The sequence below is a fragment of the Mugil cephalus genome, chromosome 3, assembly GCF_022458985.1.
Source record: "Mugil cephalus isolate CIBA_MC_2020 chromosome 3, CIBA_Mcephalus_1.1, whole genome shotgun sequence".
Lineage (NCBI taxonomy): Eukaryota > Metazoa > Chordata > Actinopteri > Mugiliformes > Mugilidae > Mugil > Mugil cephalus.
Genome location: NC_061772.1, coordinates 18,713,250 through 18,737,794, shown reverse-complemented (window position 1 = coordinate 18,737,794; position 24,545 = coordinate 18,713,250). Strand labels below are relative to the sequence as shown.

Below are 24,545 nucleotides of genomic sequence, written 5' to 3'. Positions count from 1 at the left end.
GTGCATTTTCAGTCTCATTCCTTTGGTGTTGCCCTCTCCCATCCTCTCCCACTGCCTGGGTGGTGGAGTGATTACCCGGTAGCCATGTGTGTATCAAGGCAAGTGCGAGGCCAGTGTGTGTGTAAGGGATTAGCGAGCTTTAGCATTAACATCATGACTGGACTGGCTACATTCCCTCGCTCCGCTAATAATTTGAGGGGAGGAGAAAGCGGCTGGTCCATTAGCTCAGTCTGTTTGCTCAAGAGTAGGCCGACTCTGATCCCCTAATTTCTCTCACCGATTCCAAGAGGATCTCTGGCTTTTGTGACAGAGGCACGGAAAGATAAAGGATGGAACTGAGGAGCACATTGATTCAGAGATCACCGTCCTTGGGACATTCGGTACACTTACCAAACTAATCAGCGTGTGTAAACACGGCAAGACATGTTGAGGGCCGCTGCCTAAAAGGCCGGGGTCTCCAGGGTTGATTAGGAAGAGCTGTTGATGGACCACACTCGGTGCCTGTGAGCTCTGATCTGCAGACCACATGCAGCTAAAATGTGAACAGCCTGGTTCACGCGTCACACTGTTTCGGCTGGCTGTGGGTGGCGGGAGAGGCTCAGATTGGGCCTGTTGTGGTCCCCGGTGCACCTACAAAACAAATAAATCAGGTGTCTCTCGCTGATCCAGTAGTGCAGGTCACAGTGTACATGAGCCGTGATGAGCTGTAGTTTACAAGAAAGCAAGATTTGAAACGAGTATAAAACCATACAATCATCTGCAGCTCTTGATTTGTGTGAATTTTCTCATGTTAACTTAAAACGTTAATGTTAGGCAGACTAAAAACTCTTCATGGAAACATTAACTAAACTGTGCACAGAAGTAAAGAAGGTGATTAACTTCCATTAGCTGATTAACGGCTAGCCCAAGTTCAGTGCTCTCTGGCTTCTTTGAAAAGAAAAAAATGAGAATTTATTCAGATAATTCATGTTAGTACTATACGATTAGGTCATTACTGTAAAAGAGCATACCTACCTCCAGCATTACAGTTTCTCAGTGTGAATGTGTCTGAATTTTACAAATAGTGTAGTTGTTTAAGTATAGACCCTGTATAGACCCTGACTTTCCATTAAATCCGACCTACGTTCTCTACGTTCACACCTGGCGTTAAAATGCTAAAATGCATCTCGACATGTGTTCCCAGTTATCTTCTGAAATCTAAACTCAGTTGTGTGCTCTGTATGCAAATAATCAGAGACATCACAGTTGTCTATTTATTTATTCATTCCCTAGCAGCAGTTATTTTAGAGACCAGCACTAATCTCAGATCGTAACTCGAACCATAAAAGCTCCCAGGTGCACTGCAATTTCGCCAAAACGGTTTGAAGCAATTTGAGATAAAGTAAATAAATATGTGATTATCTTACAACATAACTTAACTCCATGGGGCTCCTTATACATGTTTGCATTAGTTTATTAACCACACACAGTGCATATGTGTTCAATAATTTCACTTTTCAATTCTTGTTAAGATGTATTTATTATTTAATTATTTAGTTGTTGGAGTTTTTGCAAATGAATGAGGCAAATCACCACTCCTGTTGCGCACATAGTTTTTAATTTGTGACCCAGGACACATTGTGTGTTTACACTACCAAAGGAGTTCTACAGTTCCACAAATGAGTCCCAGAACACCTCTAAATGTGTCTGAGAGCTGACCTCTCAATGCATCCTATAAGTGTTCACACCTGTATGATTGTGAATGTTCTTAGTCATCCAGGTCATGGTAGAACCAAAAGGTGTTTAAAGAAAGTCCTTCTTCAGTTTGAAGAAGATTCTCCAATAAGCAGCTAAACGTCTTTTAGAAATTCTACAAGTCCAGTTGTCTTTTTTTTAAAATGCCTTTTGGATGTTCACACCTGTACTTTAGCCTTGTCCCTTGTGATCAGATTGCCCACGACACATTGTCTTGACTTACTCAGTTCTATGAAAGGTTGAGGTCTCAAATGATTGTCAACTCAGTCATGCATTCAGGTATCTGATTAGTATAGAATCAAGACCTTAGTGTGAATATAGGATACTTCCCCATAAATCTTCCCTGAAATTATTTTCCATGCTCTTGTTTTCCACTTTAAAACTAATATTGCCGACACTGTGGTGAGGGACCGTTTGGGGGCCGTTCCCTAATTCGACTGATTGCTTTAAAAACTGCGCTTAAATACTTGAAGGTTTGGGCAAAGCTTCATGATGCAGGAAATGACACTAAAAACTCAATGTGTGGACCCTAACTATAACAAAAATGTAGTGGACTGCAAAATTCTATGAATTTTACGCTCATATATATAACAATTAAATCTAGTCTCCTTTGACGGGAGACAAAATCAGAAATGCTGTCAAATAGGTTGATTTTCAGTAATTCCAGTTTTGCTCAGGTGCTCTGGTTCAATTTAAAGTACAGTAAAAAGGAAAAATCAGCTGTGGTGTGGACCAAAGGAAATGACCCTAAAGTAAAACCAGTCTTAACTCAGGGGACTTGTATTATAATAACCCATCAATCATCAGATCCTAAGCTGTGCCCTGAGGGAATACTCTTCTGTCAGCACACTATGACTCAACATCATCTTCATTTTAAGTGGACATCAGATCAGATGTCACTATCAATTCCCTAAAGATACAACCTCTCCTAATACCCCTCACTGCCAATTAGGGGAAGTAATGGTATAGCAACCCTTTAATGGCAATGCACAGTAGCCGGTTAGAGCTACACATGCTACCCTAGCAGTCGCTTTCAGTGGGGACGGGGGCTAATGGGCAATCACAGGGGGGCTTATGTTGCAAATCAGCTCGGATCCACAGGACTCAACTGGGGATTCCTGTCCAGTGTTGCCTGATACTGAAGCTTATGATGCAGTAATGGGTGCTTTGGTGGAGATCTGAGAGCGTCCTGAGGGAATATCGTGTCAAACTGGCTCAGACTTCCTTGGGCTAAAAGGGGCTTTGATAGGCAAAGCAGCTCAGCAGAGAGAACACAGAGGAACAGGTCCCAGCTGATAGGATGTGTCACTACTAACTTGTACAGAAGCAACTGACCCCTTGCTTGCATAGCCTGGACAAGTGTCTGTCAGCGATAATAAGTAGATTTGTTTTGAGTTAAATGTTTATCATGTGATCGTTATTGTGCTGTCTCAAGTGCTAGCAGTGTCATCCTCATTCCCATCACAAATGTAGTAAAATCGGTAACGCATCTTTGGGTAAATCTACAGATTTTAAGGTTCTCTTACACAATCTAAGTTTGTACTAAATTACTAAACTTGTTCTGAAACACGCTCCGCATTCACGGTGTACTTTTGTCCACACGTAAAAAAAATAACCAAGCAGAGATTCTCCAAGTTTTCTCGTTCCATCAGTTATATTATCTTGTCTCATGAAGAGATTTGTTAGTTCGACACAGCCATCACGCACGGACACTCGAAGGGAATCAGAATATTCAAAATATCAACTGCATATATCAAAAGGAAAAGTGTGTCGGTGGAATTGCTATTTCTCCCTTCACTTCGTCTTAGCAGTTTCGATACTGTAACGAGGAACGATGAGTCACACGCGTTTCCCTGTCACCATTAGGCTAAATATTGACACAACAGAGAAACCTGGCTGCTTGTGCAGCACATGTATATGAGGGGGGGGGGGGTGTATTTAGGCTCAGTTGCAGGGGTTTATTCCGTCTGTTCGTCATGTCAGCGGATGGGTGGGTGTGTAGTGAAGAATGAAGGCAGGTGGTGTGACTAAAGCGAGGACTGGACCGAATTAGGCGGATGCAGGCTTTAGCTGAGGGAGGAGGAGATGGGACGGGGTGTCACCAGTCGACGGGGCCTGTCCGAAGCGGCGCCGCGCACCACACCCACCCAACTGTTCCTCTTTCAGCGTCCTTCTGCCCATTTCTCCCCGTCTCCTTCTCTCACTCTCTCTGTCTCACTTTATCTCTCTCCTCCTCTTTTCTTTTCTTTTCAAAATGCATTGTTAACAAAACGGTTTACAAACCCTGGCTGGTACATTATCCACGACCGCCTCCTGTGAGATTGATTTAGGCAAATGGATTCAGAAAGGGAGGGAGGGAGGGGAGGGGAGGAGGGGGGGAGTTTGCATGGAAAGGATGGAAAAGGCGAAAGTGAAAAGGGGTGTGTCCCTGCCTTCACGCAGCAGCTTTACAAAACCACCACATGGGCCACGTTGAATATTCCCCTTTCTCTTGCATTTTGAGAAGCCATACATTAAACGCTCATTATACAGCCTTTATGTGCAAGAGGAGGCTCCATCTCCGCGAGGGCAGCGCGGCCGATGACGGACTATGATCTCCCTGCATATGCATGCATGGAGCATCTTTAGGGGGCTTTTTGACATGTATGATATCATCACGACAGAGAGATTTGACTTTCATACAGCCCGACTCGGGGAAGGGAGGGTGTGTCCGCTGCAAGGCTAATTTTTACGGTGTGACTCAAATTGTGCGGAATGTTTAGCAACTTTTCGAGCGACTGACTTGTTCTCGCAAGCCCGTAAGAAAGCGACAAACTTTTTTTTATAGGATAACATTTCAAAATCTGTGTGACAAGAGTGCTGAAATCAAAGCATCGGGGTAGACAATAATTACGTAGGAGAAAGCGCCAGCCTCTTTTTTTTTTTTTTTTTTTTAATAGTAAAACTAATAAAAATAAACCCAAAAGCACAGAAGTTTGAGCGTGTTGGTCCCCGCCGGGCTCCATTCTCGCTCACTCTGAAAAGGACACACTTTAGGTGCGGATGATTTTCTATCGCTTTTACTTTTCATTTGACTTTTTAACTATATCATTTTGCTTTCAACTCCACTTTCACAGTCCTCTCTTTCCTTTTTCCAACAATGGGATCCCTTTCTAGGGGTTCTAGAGGTGTGTGCGCGGAGGGAGGGGGGGCAAAGGTTGAACTGGGCATCCCATCATGATAAATCACTGGTTAATGAGGAGTCCATTGTGTCCCTCGCACATTGTGTCCCCCTCCTCTCCTCCTCCCCCCTCCTCCTCCTCCTCCTTGTGTCCCTTAGACCGCTACCTTCGGGTTGTTAAGCTGACACAGATAATGAACTGGCCGCTTTGAACTGTCCTCACAATATTGACTGGTTGCACACAGCAGATGTCTCCTTGGCAGAAAGCAACTGGTAAAAGCACATTAGGTTAACAAAGAGAGCTTTGCTTTGGAGGGGTGGGGACTGCAGAGGAGGTGGCAGAGGGGTCTGTGTGGGTGTGTTGCGGGGTGGGGGAGATGGAGGGATGGGTGGGGCAGAGGGCAAGCTTTAGAGTTGACAGATCTGGAGGATTATATCAAAACAACACAGTTGTCGATTATATGACGAAGAGAAGGTGCAACAAAGGCACAAGGCCGCGTTCTGAAAGAGAATATCTTTACAGGCATGTGTCGCGTTATGAATGGCGATCGTATATTAGTATCTAATTCGTGCTCAAGTTTCAAGGACAACAAAAAGTGTGGTTGGGTGCCAGAATGAGAGCTGGCAACGACTGATTTGCATTTTTTAGCAAAAGAATGAAAGAAAGGGTTGGTGTGTTTGTGTGAATTTTAGGTCTGAAAATGGTTCACATTTCACCTAAATATTCTACAGTTTCAGATATAGTTGTACATTTTCTACAGGTAATGGCTGATTATTACGTTAATTTCTTTACGACAATCTTCAACTATTTTCTCCCTGGGTACTCAGGAAGTTTAGTCATATACTGATTTAAAGTTTGCTCTGTTTTCAGAAGTAATTTAATTCTTTATTTTATTCAGACTTTGAAAAAGAAAAAGAAAAAAAAAACGCTATTGTGTGGAACCTCACAGGATGGAGTATAAAACCGTTGGTTATGATGTTAAACATTTAACAGCGGTGGTACGGTCCCACGCATGTAACAAATCCTAATCACACTTTAAGCACTGATGAGTCCATTCATTTTATCCCCACATAACAAAATGATTAACTTCATTTTCGGTCTCCCTCTCGTTATTGTTGTTGAGTGAATGCAGCGCGGCCTGTGAGCCGACTGGTTTCTTTCTGGCAGTGGGACGGGTGTCTAATGGGTCAATAATAAGCCGTGACTAACCGTCTCCCTGAGGAGCAGCTCGACCAGACACACACTCTCAGAAAGCACCAGAAAGGTATGAGCCACCAACACTGATTACCATATAATTGCAGCCATTGTATTTGACATGGAGAATTAGTAGCCCGCTAGGTGGCTAACTGGCCTTTTATTCAACTTGGGCCTGGACAAAAAAAACACACCCACACGCAGACAGGCATACATAACTCATACTAGATCGAATATGCATTTATGTGCGCACAATTACAAAACGTTCTTTATATAAACATCCAAAAACCCAAAAATGTGCTTTTTTCACAAAGATTCATTTGAGGCCATGATTCAGTAGAGAAAATGTTCATGGAAGAGAGGTTTACTTCATTCATTAACTCTAAATTTATGAAATTTAACTCCTTAGATTCTTTCAGTTTTCATTCAACACCTTTTCCTTTTCACCAGCACCTTTTTAACCATCTGAGTTCAAGGTTCAGTGTCCATACACACTGGATAATCTGCTGTGGCCTATTGAAATTCCTCCTTTCCACTTTGAAAGTTACACACGCCAGCAGTTGTGAAGTTGTGAGCTTATCCCACAAGGAACCACGGCCTCGGACTTTGAGGCGCAGGATGATTTGATGTGGTTCCTGGCATACGAGTCAAGAGGGTTAACAAGACCCACTGCCACGGAGTCCCTTCAGCCCACGTGTGGCTAAACGATCACTTCCCTGCGCGTCTCACATCGCAACAAATCTCTTTTCATGATCACTTTTCACTCTTTCTCTTTCTTGCCTGACTGGCTCTTTTTAGGCCGAGAGGAGAGGGAGTCAAGGAGAGAATTTCTCTCCCTCTTAAAGGTTTTGTGTGAGGACGGCTGAGTGAGCGTCCGTTATAGAAAAGGCCCAGACCACCACTGGATGACCCTGCTAGGAGCGACAAAACCCAATTGGTCACGGCCGCCAGCAGCTAATGGGCCAGAGAGGAATAGCCCTGGGTGGGTAATGACTGTATTCTGTGTCTTTCTGTTTACGCCCTTCTGGTGCCCTATACCCCCCACCCTTACCCCAGTGGCCACCAGCCCCGTGCCCTCCCCGTACCCCTGCACCCGACTCCGTGTCCTCCCCTGGTCTCCTCTTCTAGTGTCATTTACATTAGCGCACCTACACAATGCTGTTGGTCACAGTGTCTGTCTGTGTAGGGCACTTGGCAACAGATGCTGTAGACAGATCAGGCGGAGGGAATCACAGGACCATATGTTTGGATGAGTCATGGTCCTCCTGCCTTTCCCACACACTGGAGCTCGGTGGAGAAGACGCTCGTACTTTGAGTCGGTTTAATGGAGCACGTTGGGGATTACTTTGAGTTGTAAGGCAGCGCTCTACGTCGAAAAAGCCCTTCCAGTGTATTTCACTGACACCAACTTATTTTGTGCTTCGCAGTAAAGTTGCCACCAATTTGCCTCCTTAGTGACAAAATCAGATGATCTTCTGCCTATGTAGTTCAGGTCAGGTTACATTTAAGTGACAAAAATTTCCTGTTAAAGGAAACATCCTACTATTATATTAAAAGTGCGCTGATTGCAGATCTGTGACAAAAATGGATGTGCTACACGCGTACCAACTTGTACACATCTTTCCACCACGCTACATGAAGACCATGTTACTTGACACATTTAATGTTGGACACTGTGCCAAAAAAAAAAAAAGTATCTCTGCTGGTTTTGAATGTGTTCCAGTTCATCAAGCATCAACATATTGTAAAGCACATACTAGTACTATTCTGGATTTTATGCACCAGAAGCTTTTAACTGGAACTTTCATTAACTTATTAAAGTGTTTTATAATCCTAACTATACCTTAAACTTCTTTTATGCACCATAACCCCAAACCTTTCATAAACATGACCGCCGCAAATTTATATTTGCCATGCTCACTTATTTTCAGAAAAGAAACATGTTTATATTGAGTTATCATAAGCCCGAGCTGTTGCACAATTTTATAGGAACAATGGCAGCACCACTTTTGTTTTGAATTGCTTGTGTTTTGCAGCACCAGTCTCAGGTCTGTACGTTCACAGTTTATTCCGCATTCGAAACAAACAAAAAAAATTAAAAAGTAAAGTCTTTTGCCTCGTGAACATTCAGTCCCAGGGAACTGATAAACTACTTCCTCCCTACTTTTTGAAGATGACCCGACTTTTTCATGTGATCACTTGCACACATTGGAAATGTCTTCTTCCCTTATCAATTCCAGTCTGTTTAGTCTTCCATGTTGTAAAGTTTGAAGTACTTATACGCTGTCAGAAAAAAAAAGAGCTACCCATGTGTATGTAAATGTAAATACAGCCTTTAATAATAACATGATTTGGGAAACTGGGGAACAAAATTTAAAGCAAGTTTTCTTTTTTTTTTGGTCATTAAATTGCTTTAAAAAAATGCACACAAATCACATATTGTTGTGTGCAACTCACTGAATCCAAAGAAAAATGCTTTCAAGTTATTTTTTTAAGGGGCTTTTTCTAGGGCTATGCCTATTATTTTTCCCACCTACATCTCACCATTATATTAATATACAGAAAGTCTATTGAATTCAACTTAACGAGGGAACTAGTTCGGATTGTGATTTTATTTTTAATTCAAAAATGCGACAGTACAATCCAAATGAAACTCATGGTCTTAAAGAGAAAATAAATAAAATTAAGATTAAATGTTCACCAGCTTCAATGGTGTCTTATAAGTACTACTCAAATTTCTAATTTGGTCAAAATTACTAGCACACACCTTAGCATCGCTTTGCAAAAGATGAGGTACTACACACTTTTTGGAGTATTGTATGCTACTGAGACAGTGAATTTAGTTTCCCGATGCCATCAAACTTTATACAATTAATAAAGTAATAAACGCTACATTAGCCAATGCATCTTAGAAAGTCCAGTAGAAAAATAGGACAAAATGTGACTTAGTTGAAAACTTCGCTATAGCCCTTTGTTGTGGTAGCATAAAATGGAAAACCACAGTTGGAAGAGATAGCGATCTGTTTGTGATAGTAAAGTTGAAGATAAAGCAAACTTATCGGAAAGTTAGTCGGAGATGGTAGTGGTGGAGCTGTTGGCAGCAGATAGGACTGGTAGATGGAGAGGAGGAGGAGGAGGAGGAGGAGGAGGTGGTGGTGGTGGTGGTTGTGGGTCGGTCACAGTGGCTCCATTCAGGCCCTAAGACAACACCACACAGAATGATAGACTCCTCAGGATTGTTTGTCGCTCATGGGCCATTCTCCCTCCTGTCTCCCTCAATGGCACCCTTAGCCGCACATGAGAGACTCTCACAGGTACCAGAAAGAGTGTGTGTGTATGTGTATGTATGTGTGCGTGAGTGTGTGTGTGTGTGTGTTTGAAGGGTGGAGAAGGGGGTGGAGGTGGGGTTGTATTTTAGAGATAAAGCCTCCTAGTCCTATGGTTGATTGCCCCGCTATAGACACTCACTCAGTGGCTCTGAAAGGCTCCCTCAGACGCCAGTGAATAAACTCTTACTCTTACGCATCCATACATCACCCTACCCTCCACCTCCCCTCCACCCTTCTCTTCAGGCAGATCCACCCCCTCCACTCTCTCACTTTGAATTTTCTGGGGATTTGAGCACAACCCCCTGAAATCCTCCTCCCTCCCAGAAGTCTCCACACTTCTCCCAAGAAAGAAACTCTTTGCTTTATCTCAAACTTTTCATGCTTACAAATGTTCACGATTCACAAAGAGCCATGAACCTTTGGACAGTCAGCATTTCCATATTGACCGTTGCCCAGTGCTGCTATTTTAATATTCATGACAAACTCATCCAGCATTAACGGTTCCCATTACGCTGAAAATGTTTTTACGTTTTACCGTGAAGAACGCGAGTATCACCAATAATGTTAAACAAGACATTAGATGTTTGTCGTCTGCATGTTTTTCCTCAACACAGTGCTTCTTTTTTTACTGGCTACGTAGCCACATTTGGAATAAAATCATTTCTACAAACCGAACACGCACCCCTGAAGCCTCCTCTGAATGTTGGACAGCTGATTGGGGTAAGGCAGTGACAGGGGAAGGAAGCACAGCCCTCTGTCGGTCATTTTCCTTCCTGTTGGCACATGAAAGAGACAGATGCTGAAATGCCGATGTTATCCTGGCAAGCTAACCATTAGCCTGCACCTCTAAAGGACCTACTTAGCACTGTTGTGGCTCCTGTCAGCAGTTTCCTGGCTGCAGGAAGAATCGGCCTGACACTTGTTGACACAACAGGATGAGCCGACTAATTCATCCCAACTAGGAGGTGGAACTAAATGCGGTTACTGAGTTACCAAGTATTACTGTCTCCTGGAACACATTTCTGGAATTTCACTGAATCTCTTAATACCCCGCAACAGGGCGTTTGGTTAGGTTTGGCGTGAATAGGATTTGGCAAAAGATCGTGGTTCTAGTTAAAATTAGGGAACGATTAATTCCTCCTGTGTTTACGTCCATCATTTTGTCAATTAATCCATTTCCTCACGGCTCTGAAAGAATGTCACAACCACTTCCTGGTTTGATTTCACTAGAAGGCTTCGTTACTTGAAAGCTGGTATACACATTGCCATTTTTAGGGATTTGCTTGTTGACTGAGTTGCTTTTCACGAGCCAGTCGTGAGTTTATTCAACTACAAACATTAGCTCGACTAAAAAAAATTTATTGTTCACTTTTTGACATTACTTTTACCAGACAGAACCTTTAAAATGGACTACTTTTAAGATTCATTATTCTGTTGGTTAATGTGTTTCACAGTCTAAAGGGGAAGAAAAAGCCTAACGGATGTTTTGAATACTCCTCAGCTCCCATGTAGTCACTTCTCAGTAGTGCAGAACGGTGCAGTGAAGATGAACAGAGACTCGATGAGTCCTCAAAGACCTGGGCGGTGAGGCTTTCCACCCAGCGGTTTGATTGACACCGTCCATCACAGGCAATGAACTCTAATCCTTTTTTTACTCTCTTTATACTGGGCTACATGCGAAGGGTAATTTTTGTCCTACACTTTATTTATTTCTATTTATTTGGCTGTTAATTTGCCTTTCGATTTTCCAGCAGTGACATTTAGACAAACTCGCATTTCCATCCTTAAAGCTCTGACTTCCCAGTCACTGTCACGCATTTACATTTTCTAACCTTTCAATGTAAAGCCAAGTGACTGGAGGAGCTGAGTGTTGCCTCCTTATGGTGCAGCCCGGTTTAAGCCATTCAAATTCAGCCTCAGCGTGGAGGTGCAGGGCTTTGCATATTCCTCAGTCCTCGGGGACCTGAGCACAGGCAGGCCTACCTTTGTCTGCACCTCAGCCTGTGGACCTCGGGGAGTTCTTTGCTCTGATCAGGCCTCCATTTAAACAAGTCAAACAATAACAGCATTTAAACCAACCAGCTTCTCTCCATCCGAGACTTATTTGCAAGCTGTTACCCTTCTGCTTGCGATGGTAAATGCTAATTCCTCGGGTCTTTACATTGCTTGCTAATCTACACTTCCACCACAAAAAAAGAAAAAAGAAAAAAAGAAATCCAGTCTACCTGCTTTTGTGAATTTAAAACAAAGCTCTGCACGGTGCATTTTCCAAATAGAAGGTAAAGATTTCGCTCATCTCCGTACTACTGAGAGAAAGTACAACAACCGTGTGGCTGTCTTTTTTCCCTCCAACTGTTATTTTTTTTTAAAGACACATTCAGACACTTCAAAATCTTCTTCGACAATAGATCTAATATAGGCTACCCCTCAGCCCTCTCCCTCGCTTCTGTTTCAATCATCTCATACACTTGTGAGGAACTATGGCTAAATTAGTCTGCTTAGAAATGGAGAAGTGCCTTAATTAAAACTTCATCCTGAGTCCAAATCCCCCCTCTCCGCTTTATTCCTCTCTTCTCATCCTCTTTCCTCCTCCGCGGCCGCGTCTCACCCAGCAGACAGAAGGGGGACATCGTTGACTTGCACTCCAAGGCTTTCACTCATTCGCCAGCCTCAATAGAAGCTCCCCATTAGATACAATGACCCTGCAAATTAAAGGAATGACTGTCCAAATTAAATCAAGCAAGGCAGCTCCATGCCGGCAGCCTGGCTTCGGTTTGGGCTTAGGCTGCCCTGCTCACTCCCCCCCTCCTCCTTCCAACTCTTCAGCCTTTCTCATAAGCGAGAGGTGAGCGGAGAGAGTGAATGGAGTTTTTTTTTTTTTTTCCACAACCCTCCTTGAGATGCTACTTCTTGCTAATTAACTGGTGCTCTTTGTCATCTCCTCTGAGAGTATGAAGGACCTTGGGAGGACTGAATAGAGCTTTCTCAACTGGCAACCCTTTCCAACTGTCTCTTGCTCTCATGCACTCTTCATTCTCCTCTCTTTGTCTGATGTTGCAACAGTGAATGAATTGATAGCGCTTTTATTAATTTGTTTCGTGTGTGTGTGTGTGTGTGTGTGTGTGTGTGTGTGTGTGTGTGTGTGTGTGTGTGTGTGCCGTCGTTGCCATTATCGTTGCAAACTTGTGGATTTTTGGATGGAAACTGCTCATTGTGCCAGATATTTTTGTGGTTTCTCAGCATTAAAATTAATTTTAGTTTGAATCAAAAGTAAAACATTATCTTCAAAGTGTGTGTGTGTGCGTGCGTGTATGCCCGTGCGTGCGTGTGTGTGTGTAGAGTCTCTTTGCATGTGAATATCACCATGATCCCTGGACTCAGGAGACAGCCTATCATGGCCTGTCATCTCTAATCCTTGAAATATTGTCCCGGTTCAATGAATGGTGTAAAATTGGAACATATGTGTCATTCTTCTGTAAATCTTTCATTATACTGTGATCGCCAGTTTTTTTTTCATTCTTGCCTGCTTTCACAGACCATTCCTCACAAACTGCAAATATCCCATACACGGTAATTACTTGCAAATAATACAAAATAATCTCTTTTTTTTTTGGCATGCATTATCCGTGCAGCTTTAGTTCAAGCAGATGTATGAGTGTAAAACGCGTCTGCTTTTAACAACAAATGCCTGATAAAATTTCCCATCCATCTACTGGGATCTCGGAGATTGTGTGAGATCTGGCGAGGCTGTGCCGGTTGGACACACGTCATAAAGCTGATAGGGTTGAACTCCCCGACTGTGACAGTGAGATTTGCTTCCCTCTTGATCAGTTTGCCTCCGCTTGTCCCGCTGTATCAGCTCCGGCGAAGACTGTAAAGATCCATCAAACTGCAGACACAAAGGCACGGCAATGGGGAAACGCTCAAGGAGAACCGTGGCTGTGGATAATGGCTGGAATCGCACTCTGCCTCATGAAATCTAGAATGTAAAATAAGTGGAACCAAAAACTTGGTCTCTGTGTGTGGCGAGGGAAACAATAGATCACACTCCACACTTTTGTGTGTTCAATATTCCCTGTACGAGAAGGCAAGGTGTAAGAGCAGGTCAAGCTCCTTCCATCCTTGACCCTCCTCATATTCTGAAAAGAAGACGTCTCTACCTCAAGTGAATTTCAGGAGGCAAGTGAAAGTTTCACATTCCTGTTCTGCGGCTTGTTGTTTTTGGAGTGGACGCTCTGTGGCCCCATTGTGCTCTTCTTGACCTTAAGTGTCTTATCATTTGGCCCTGCAGAGCAGAGGTCACTCTGCATAGATGACCCTTCCCCTTGCCTGCTCCATTCGGCTTTTGTACAAGAGTATAAGACGCATAAGAGATCTCCAGGAACACTCTCCTGTGAAAGGTAACATACAAAGTACTCTGAGATGTATGCCCATGTAGCTCTGAACCGCTTGGAATTGGGGATGAATGTAAAAGTTGACTATTCCAACGATATGTGAGATTTTGACTTCGTTGCATAAAGTTTGTGAATGTGCTTAGAAGAAAAAGATGGGCATCCTTCTCCATGTAGTTTCTGGTGGACTGACTTGACCCCACATCCTGGTCATGAATACTCCTGCTTGTCGTGGCGTCTCTGATCTGGGTAAACTGTGTAATTTCCTGCTTATTAAGCTGAAACTGCTTTCCTCAACATGGTGGTGAACCAGAGGAGAGGGGAGGTGTGAAGAAGAAAGGGAGAAATGGACTGCATGAGATGGTGAAAGGGATAGACGAGTGATGATGTGGAGGTCTGACAAGCAGAAGGGGGAGTTAAGACGTGGGAGACTAGAGGTCAACTCACCTAGGGCCTTAGCTCCCCCATAATGCAATGATGGGATCAATTATGGGCCACACTGGGACTGGGAAGTAGCACAGTCCAATGGCTCCAAATAGCTGTGTGTGACTTTGAGGTGCATGACTATGACTGCTTCGGGAATCGGACCTGGGGTGTTCGCGGGGGCTGGTCTGCTGTGTGGAAAGTCAGTCAGACCACATTACTGCTGTCTGTTAAAAGCAAAGACCCTGACTGCCCTGATGGTCATCATGCCTCAAGGAGTTTCAACAGGGTAAATGGACCGACTGATGGTCCACATCCGGGTGGAGGAGAACTGCAGTGGGGCTGTTTACACTTCTCTATCGACTTTGTTCCAACGCATATTTGGTTTACCGTCTACAAATAGAATATTTAACAATCTTTGTATGACGATTTACAGAAGTAGTTTGGACACTTCATTAGGGAATGTAAAACAGAACAAATAGGGTAAATCCAATCTAACAATGTAATATTTTCTACTATTTTAAGTTTATACCCAGATTTGATGAACAATAGCTGACATTTTTCTTTCAGTCTCAGTCTCATTTTAGTTCAGGGGCCACATACAGCCCAATTTGATGTCAAGCAGACCAGACCAGTAACATTATAGTAGAATAACGACAACTCAAGTGTTTCTCTTTGTTTTGGTGTAAAAAAGTACAAGTAGATTATGAAAATGTTTAGATTTAAAGAGCCATCCCCTTACAAAACATTTTATGAAGCCTGGAACTGCTGCTGTTTAGTTCTGGATGGTGTGTTCAGTCCACTACACTTACTAAAACAGTGGGCAAACTAGGAATAGCATTTAGTTTTGTAGCACTCTGTTCTGTACTCGTAACCAGGAAATACATCATCCTAAAGGTACTTCCAGAGGCTCACATAACATTTATTTTCACGAGGTGGTCCCCATCTTTCAATTTAATATCAAAACAAAACACATATTTTGTTGAAGCTCATTTGAATCCAACTCACAGTGTCTTAACCGTACTCACTGTTCCTGGGATACAGAATGCTGTTTGATACAGTTGGAAAAACCCTCCTTCAGCAGTGAACTGTCACTGTGGTGAAGAAACACGTCCCCAGGCTCCGTCCACATTCATAATCATCCAGTAAGGTCTCAGCAGCTAGCACGAGGAGCTAACTAGCAACAGTCCGCAGTGTGTCAAATAAAATAAGTAGAATTTCCGATGCAGAAATGCTCCCACCGAGCCTCCAGTCCCTCCAGCAATTTCACACTAACAAAATCACACCAATTTACACTATAGCTTGCTGAACTTAAATTTTAGCATTGACTTTCTCTGTTCTTGGTCCCAGCCACCTGGAAACCCAGCAGGTATCAGTAATTGGCCAATCAATCAGATTGACACCTGTCCATACCATCTACAACTAAGACAACGGTGCATTCAGGAACCATGTCGAACGTAGGACAGTCACCAAACTTAATGAACTTTCCCAAATACCAGTAGTCTTCTGCATAATTTATGCATTTCATACCTTGGTTTTGTCCTGCGGGCTGTACGTTTCACATTCCTGGTCTAACACTGTTAAATTTTTAATTATTTATTGTTTATTTAATTAATTATGAGGGACAGAAATGACACAAGAATGTGTTGCCTCAATAGTTCCTGATGTCACAGGTTTTGGTAGGTGTTTAAAATAATGAAGAATAAGAAAGGATCTTAGTTTGTTGTTCTAAAGTGGGATTTGTAAAGGCAGCTGAGTTTTAGTTGAATTACATCTAATATACGATGTTTGTAAGAACATTTTAGCACAAAGCTTAAGTTCCATGGAGGCCAAATTCAACTAAAGCCTCAGATGATAAGTTTAAAGAGCACAGCTTAATTCTTCTTGAGACTTTTTGAATGAAACCTGTAGGATGCCAAGGTCAGTGCTATTTTTTGTTTTGGTTGTGTTCATTTGAGACAACAAATGTTGACATTTTGATCCCAACTACTTTTGTCTTTTTTTTGTTTGTTTGGTTTTAAACGTGACAGAAGATAATTTAAAAAAAAAAAGCTAAATGTTCTGTTGTCTTGTTGTTGATCTTCGATTAATCATGAGAGGCCAAGTGCAAAAACCGTGTCCAGCCTCATTTATGCAGGGCTCAGCTAGGGCAGTTTAAACACAGACACACACACACACACAGTTGCACATGCAGACACACACTTGTGCAGCAGGAGCAGCGGCAGTAACAGCACTGAAAAGATCACTGGTTTCCCCCTGTTATGCAAATGCATCAAAACGCTTGAGTGAGAATTATATATGAATCCAATGAGGCTTTTTCTCTCTTTTAGAAATGCTTAGCCACAAGTACTGAGAGCCCTCAATGGCAAGCGTCCGCTTCACTCCCTGGCCCATGCGTATTATTCAGCTTGACGAGACGCAAACTGACATAAGCACCCGGGCTCACTTTCACCCGCTGGCAATCCGATTATATGGCCAACACGGCATCAATGCTGCAGGGCCAACAGGCAGTGAAGTCCGTCAAGCATCCCCTCCTCCACCCAAGCCCCTTCTTTTCCCATTCATACCTTCTTCTTCTTCTTCTTCTTCAACTGCCCCTATGCTGCTACCCCTCCCAAATACACGCACACACACTTCTTCGGGCCTCCGGCCTTAGTAAACAACAAATCTCCAGGACAGAGTTCTCTAATGTCAAATTTTGGCCTTAGTATTTCCTTACTGTGTAATCACGTATGATGCATTTAAATGAAAAAACAAACAAGCATTTCATTACTTTTTGTTTGTCTATCTCAAATTTGTTCTTCCCGGCTTTGCAGCTCCGCAGAGCACAAAGATGGTATTAAGCAGCTGCCCGCGGCGGCCTTCTGAACCCTGTCTAGCGCCTGTTCATTCCATAATAATCAGATATTAGCAGCTATATCTATATCAAACAAGTGCTGCAGGTCGTCCCGGCCAGGAGAATCGCCGTTAATGTCGCGACGGGACGACTAAGCTAAACTGGTGTTGACAACCACACAGCCCAGGCCTTCTTTCCCGTGCTGTGCGGTGACGCTTGGGTCCTCAGACAGGGCACCCGCTGAAGCAGTGGCTGTTTACATGACGCTACCCCGAAAGACTGCCAGGTGCTGAGGGGGGTGGAGGAGCAGAGGCTACTCTTACAAATCGCCCGGGGTCCGTGAAACTAATGTAGAGATGAGATTAAATTTGCAGAGAGATACATTTGCAATTGATTAACGCTGAGCCACTGTGACAAATTGTATATACTTTTGAGGGAGTGTGTGCGACCCTTTGTGTGCGGACTTTTACATTCTCAGTGCCAGATTATTGGTTAAACAGCAAGTGCTGAGACGCCAGATTGTGAGAGTTATTTGAGCACCAGATGCTTTTGTCCAGAATCGGAATTAAACTATTACGATTTTATGATTTCAGGTGGGGTTTAATGACCCACTTGAGGATGTTCCACCTGCCTGTCTGTCCCTTCTAACACAAGGATTTAGAGGACTACTGTGCTTCCTCTACACCCCTCTGTTTTGTCTGGTATTAATGAGCAATTAACTTTGCATACAAGGTCACGGACAATAGTATTGGTTGTCAGATTATGCTAATGCTGTTGGCTGTGGCTGCACTGAAAGAGGACAGGGAATCCCTGTGAATAGAGGAGGTTGTGGCCTTTCTCCCAGATCAGAAAATGATATGCAAACTGTACCAACATGCGCTTTAAGAGGATTAGGACACCACTCGACATCCATACTGACAACTGCTAATAAATGAACAGCAAAAAGGGGAGGCCAGTGTCCCTGTCTGGACCAAAAAGAGCAAATCTCTTCTGAAACTTTCAGTGATGAAAGTGGAACTTGTTGTGAGTTAGTTTGGACAGGAAATGCCGGAGATGGAAATGTGAAATGCATGTTCTTCATGGGATTTAATGAGTTGTAAAATGTGGAGGGGGTGGGGTGGGGAGGGAGGGGGGTTTAAGATGAGATCAAAAAATGATGACAAAAGCCCAACTGAAAGATTTAAGTGTGCGATGAAGCAAACAAAAAAAAGAGAGCCTGGGGTGAAACTAAGAAGTTGAACTCCCATGACCAAGTGAGGGGGAACAGGTGCAGCCAGAGTTCATACAGAGCGCTTTGTGCGATGATATGGCTCCAGTCCATTTGGGGAAGAGGGAGGGGCCCATGTTTAATACAAAGTTAATATCGATTTAATGCTTGTCACTGTTCTTCTGAATCTTGTGGCATTGCTAATTCGCTCAGCGTTGACCGCCGCCTGCGCCAGATGCCGCGGGGACCTTTAGTGCTGCGGTGAGCTGAGGTGAAGCCGCGGCCAAAACACCCCGAGTGGGAGCCGCTGCTGAGGTGAAGACCGGTCACAAACTGAATCCACTGAAATAGATGTTTGGTTAACTTCACATGGCAGGAGCAAGGACTCATGATGGGCTAAAGTCTGGGATAGTGTGACAAATTATAAGATGCAGAGACCTTAAACATATTCAGTATCTGCAGCCAAAGGTTTCATTAATAAAAATCCTAAGAATTGGACATGAAGAGCAAGATTATTTTATTACAAAGCATTTATGATGCAGAAAGATTATATTTTTATTTATGTGGGTGCTAATAAATAATTATAATGAGCCTTGTTAAAATAAAATATATATAATATGTACCTCAAAAAGGACCTGGTTAAATTGCTTCCAACATATTTTAATTTTACACACAGAGAAATATCTATTATAATATTTCAATTGAGATGTGTTTGTGTGTATACTAGGCATTTTTTTTTTTAGAACTAGGACTACAATTATTATTGTATAAATTACAATTATTCATTTGCACTTGTAGAAAAGTAACATACATGTCAGTTTTCCTGAGTAAATAAGAAATACGGTTACACTTGGCATGACTGTAGCACACATTGGCTAAATCGTGGCGACTGATGTGTTAACTGAAATAAAGCCTTTACCAAACCCTCACGGAGCAGGGTGCCGTCTGAATGGCTGCAGGGCCGAGATGGATGGACTGGTGACCGGTGTCATAAACGAGGCTGCAACCAGTCAGCACAATCTGTTCATCCCTGGTAAAGTGAAAAGACGGGGAGTTTCCTCTCCTCGGTGCACCCACGTCACCGATAAATAATGAGGGAATAATAAACAGTCAACCACCTGTCGGACCCGCCGCACAATGAGACGGCCCATACAGAGCCCCTCATGCATGGGTAACATATTTACTCAGCCCCTTTCACTTAACGAAGCAGAAAGAGACCCAAGACAATGGTTAAGTTCATCTATTTGGTAAACTCGCTTGGCACGGTAGGGAAAATGTAACAGTCTTACACATTTCCAAGTGGGAATATTTGGAAACATTTTTTTTAGCATTGCTCTGCAAGTGTCAGTGGTCTATAATCCCTTAAAGGGATATTAGGCTATATCATAAGTGATTAATAAGTAATCCCGTCCCCTGTAGGGATATTAAACTGCTATAGATAATCCCTGGGGATATTAGCATATTAGAAGTGAGCATAAACATAATGAGGTATTGCAGTGCAAAGTTATTGCAGAAGTAACAGTTAAGCATTAGACATGCAGACCCATAAATGCGCACCGTTGCACAACAATGATAATTTCTAATAAACTGCTGGAGCTGGTGACGAAGAGTCGATTTGAAACTGTCCCGCAATGCCAAGTAAACTTTAACACGAGTGGCTGAATCCTTAATTATTTAAAAGTGATGGGACTGCTGGGGACTCCAACGAGAGGGAGGAGGTGCACTTGGTGGCAATATTTTAGAGATGTGCTTTTAATGGCTTTAATTCAGCCGCAGCCAGCTGTTTTTACTCGGCCTTGGTAAAGGAGCGGGGACGTGGCAAGCTTGCAAAGCTCGTAGAAATTAGTCTCGGTCAGCCAGAGCAGCCTATGCTTCCTGCTAACCATCTGCTTACCGCTCACAAAAGAGGGATTTCGGGCAGCCAAGTAAAGGAATATGGGCTCATAAAAAAGCTTTGAAGGTCTCGTTACTTATTGGAGGTGTAGCTGCGGGGACGGAGCGCCGTGTTAACGCCTGTTTGTGCGCACTGCGCGCACAAAGAAGGCGCACCTCTGATAAGCGTTGACTCTCTTGTAAAGGATCATTTCACGGAGGCGTTCCCTTTTAATTATCGGATTGTGGCCAGTTTATATTAGATTGATGTAAAACTACTTATCATTATTTGAACTGATCCCAAGTTATGCAAACTCTCCGGCTGTTTTACTCCATCAATGACGCCACTCGGTGGATAAATCAGACAGAAATGTGGAGACGTTAATTGCAAATTATGTAAAAGTTTGCCAACGCCAAATTTTAATTAATTTAATTAGTCCTTTTTTTTCAACACATAAAAACGTGTTTTTATTCAGTCGTAATTCTTTTTTTCAGTTCTTCATATTTTGAGCTATTGAATTGTGCGCGTACTTGCCAAAAACCTTAGTAAATTTATAGCAGTATTTTTTCGTTATATGAAAAATATGAAGATGATTAAAAGTTAGGTTAAATTAGCATTAAATAAACGATAGATGCAAGTGGTAAAATAAAGTGTAGACGATTTAAAATACGAACTAATGAAAACAAATAACAAATTAACTTTTTTTATGAGAAAATTGTTTATATTGTATTTCTGATTTTAATTTGGTTAAAGCTGGTTACAATTAAGCATTTTCTTCCCCCTACTCTTTGGGAGTGCCGTGCGTTTTCGCCTGATTGCTCTGCTTTAACGGGGTTTCAGGGGGAAAGCTGACAGAACACGACGATCAGGCTCCAAGTCGCTTTAATAAGAGTTTTATATGGGGTCTCAGTGTCCGCTCATATGAATGCGTTTTAAATCAAATCACAGATGCACTTTTATTCAGCCGGTTAAAATAGCAGAACAAAACAGTCTTTAGAAATAAAGCTTTTTATTCCACTGGGCTTTTTTTTTTTTTTTTTTTTTTTTTTGAAGGCGAGAGAGGGAGAGAGAGAAAGGCCGAGGGGCGCCTCCTCCGCAGCTGAGGGTGACAGTTAGTTCATGGTTAACAGGATCAGGAGCGCACGGCTCAGGCCGCACACTTCTCCTGTGCGCACTGAGCTGCTGCGGCTGTGAGCTCTGAATGAAGCCTGTGCAAAAAGAGTGATATTTAACACATCTGTTAAAGCGTTTTGATAGCAGAAATCCGTTTAAGACATTATTCCATGACGAGGGCCAGATTGAGTGTTGAGAATCCTATGAAACCCTAAAACTGATTTGCATTCGAGATGCTGCCCACGCCTGCAGCTAATGCTGAAAGTGATAATATATGATTAAATATACGACGTGATGCATAATTAGATGGCTTAAATCGGTTTGTTTATGATTTTTATGGTTATATTTGTGGCTCTGAAAGAGGAATAATTCAGCATAGTTGTTTTTTTTGCATAACAGAAGGACAGTCTGAAAGGAAAAGATTAAAGTGGCCTATCTTTTTAAGAAGTCGTTAAAAGTCCCAATATAATGCATGAATCTCAAGATTGCTCCTTAATTGGGCAGCTTGCCTCTGCCAAACAAAACAAATTGAAAGGAAAGTGGCCAACATGCAAAATTGATGACTGAGCCTCTTTGTGGTCTGTACATTGTGTGTTGCTTGCTTATGAAGTCTAATGCAATCATAAATTGCGTCCCCTGGCCAATCAGCGTGCCGGGGGATGCGGCATGAAAGCGACCCATGTGGAGAACTTTGTTGAGCCCCATTGTTGAGGCTGTCAGCCCCTAGAGGAGGGCCAGGGGGGCAGGCTGCTATAAAACTCCTCTCCCCAGAGTGAGGAAACCAAAGGAGTAAGCAGCCATTCACACGACTGATTCTCTCCCAGCTGACACGAGGAGTATTTCAGATTTCACACATTGCTTGTTTTTTAAAGCCGGGACCATGATGATCCCAAGTGTCATCGCGCCTCCTGCCCTCTACCCGGGTCTGTACCGGCCCGCAGCGACCCTGCCGCTCCACCACAGCCTGCCGTCCGCCTTCCAGACCAACTCCAGCTTCCTTGTGGAGGACCTGCTCCGGATAAGCCGCCCCGCCGCCTTCATTAACCGGACTGCCCCGTCAGTGAGCGCCTCCCTGCCCACAGCTACCACCACTGTGTGTTTTAGCGGGGCGCCAGCGGAGCGCGCATTGGCCACGACCGCGGTGACGCGCGAATCGTGCTCGCCCAAAACGTCGCTGCCGAGCAGCAAGGACCCAAGTTTTCTCAAGTTCGGAGTGAGCGCCATCCTCGCACCTTCACCAAAGACTGGTGAGTGGACAGAGTTTTTGTTTCTACCGTCAGCCTGAGTTGTTTGTTTGAGTGTGTTTGTCTCCTCCAGAAAATGATTATAACATGTGTCATGTCCACAGCGTCCTCACCCCCCACAATATACAACCTGCACTCCAAGACCATCCCCTTCCCCTGCTTTGACGGAACCTTTCACCCCATATTCAGGACGCCTTATTTACCAGGTAGGTGCAACTTTTGTGCACTTCTTCTGTCTAAACGCACCTCATTGGCCTTTGGAATCACTAATTGCATTTGCATGTAAAACACGTTCACCCCTGTCATATATTTTAAATAAAATAGCAGCAGAAAAGGGACAAACAGCCAGAAAAAGAAGAAATCACTGTCTTATTAATGGGGACCGCTGGCTCTGGCCTCTGCCCGGTCCCACCCACCCACCTCCTAATTAACCAATTATCCCAAATCGTCACGCTTTAAATTTGAGGCGGGGTGGCGAGTTATAGTCCCCCCTGCTTCCCATTGGGGGGCGTTTTGGCATTTCCCCGGCCCGCGTTTTCCCACAGCGTCCGGGGGGCCACCGGGCCGCTGTGGCGGGCAACAAAGCCCTCATCAGCGTGACCAATTTGGTCAGCTCCCACCGGGCGAACCACCCACACACCCCGGAGAGTGACTTTTACCAGGCGGGCCAAAGGCGTGAACCAGTCATGCACTAATTTCCCTATTAGGCGCTATTGAGAGTTTTCAATATTCTCACAAGACCACATAGTGCGTCGTTGTTCTTGATTCCGACGCGGCCACAGGGCAGCTACAGTCAGGAGGAAGCCCAGACAGAAATACGCAGGGAGAAAATGTGCCATGCGCCGTGGAATTTGAAATTAAACCGAACAATTAAAATCCCTACTCCAGCCAAATGTATCTCCTAGGGAAAGTTTTTTTTTCTCCCTGCAAGTTGCGTGGCTCATAGGATAGGTTACCAGTGACCTCCAATCCCCACTCTCTCTGTGCCTTAAACGGTCCTCTATTCTCCCACCGGGCCAATCAACGAGTTGAGATAAAGAATAATCTCTTAGAAAAGTCTATAAAGTCGCTAGTCCATGCTTTCATTCAGACAAATCATAATGGAGATGAAGTCTTTTCATGGGCTCAGCTGAATGCCTCAACAAAACAACTCCAGCGTCCTGAATAGCTTTTCGTGTTCATTTAATGAAAATGATTTGAGGGCAAGAAGAAAAAAATGCGCCATTCCCCTCCACTCTTCACTCCCCCCTCCGGGCATCAGTATTCTGGTATGCAGTTGTGTTTAGTTTGAAAGTGTAAATCTCCCTTTGTTGCGATAATATATGGCCTTCGCCGCCTGTCCAGAGTCTTTTCTACGTTAGTTCATTACTACACAATTACCGTTCACGGTTTATTAACTCCTCTGTCCGCCCTCACAGGGTTCCTTAAAGGATATGCTACCTCTTTACCATACCAATGCGGTTGGGGACCGGCCAATGTGCTAATTAGTCACCTCGTGCCATTTCACTCAAAACGGAGACGTATTGCACAGTTCTAAAAGGGGAAAACTTCCAATAATAATCGGGCGAAATTCGTGGGCTTAAATAGAAATCATTATACTCGTGTAGCCCTGAACTTTTCTGATGCCCAAGCGGGTTTAGATGTGGAGTTCTAAAGTAGGAACGTATTTGTTAACATTTGCGTTTATTGGAATCAAAACTAAGTGAACTTATTTTAATATCGGTTTTGTTTCCATTACAGCATCTTCATCCGTTGTTCCTATCCCCGGGACGTTTTCATGGCCCCTGGCCGCCAGAGGGAAACCGCGGAGAGGGATGCTGAGGAGGGCTGTATTCTCCGACGTGCAGCGCAAAGCACTGGAGAAAATGTTCCAGAAACAAAAATACATCAGCAAGCCCGATAGGAAGAAGCTGGCATCTAAACTGGGCCTCAAAGATTCACAGGTAAAAACATTTCTGACGTGTTTAAAACGGTCCAATAACTCGTGCGTAATTTACGCGTGGAGACACTTTTGCTCTTTTCGCTTCACAAAACGCTGAA

The 24,545-nt window shown here is 43.5% G+C and overlaps 1 protein-coding gene across 1 annotated transcript in view; it reads left to right on the top strand.

Moving 5' to 3' along the window:
* Positions 1 to 24,545, top strand: part of dbx1a (developing brain homeobox 1a) — a 37,050-nt gene that overhangs the window by 12,019 nt on the left and 486 nt on the right. Inside the window, exons 2-4 of the mRNA XM_047579875.1 lie at positions 22,134 to 22,508; positions 22,610 to 22,711; positions 24,246 to 24,448. Coding sequence (XP_047435831.1) covers positions 22,142 to 22,508; positions 22,610 to 22,711; positions 24,246 to 24,448 — 672 coding nt within the window. The 5' untranslated portion in view covers positions 22,134 to 22,141. The remainder of the gene's footprint in view (positions 1 to 22,133; positions 22,509 to 22,609; positions 22,712 to 24,245; positions 24,449 to 24,545) is intronic.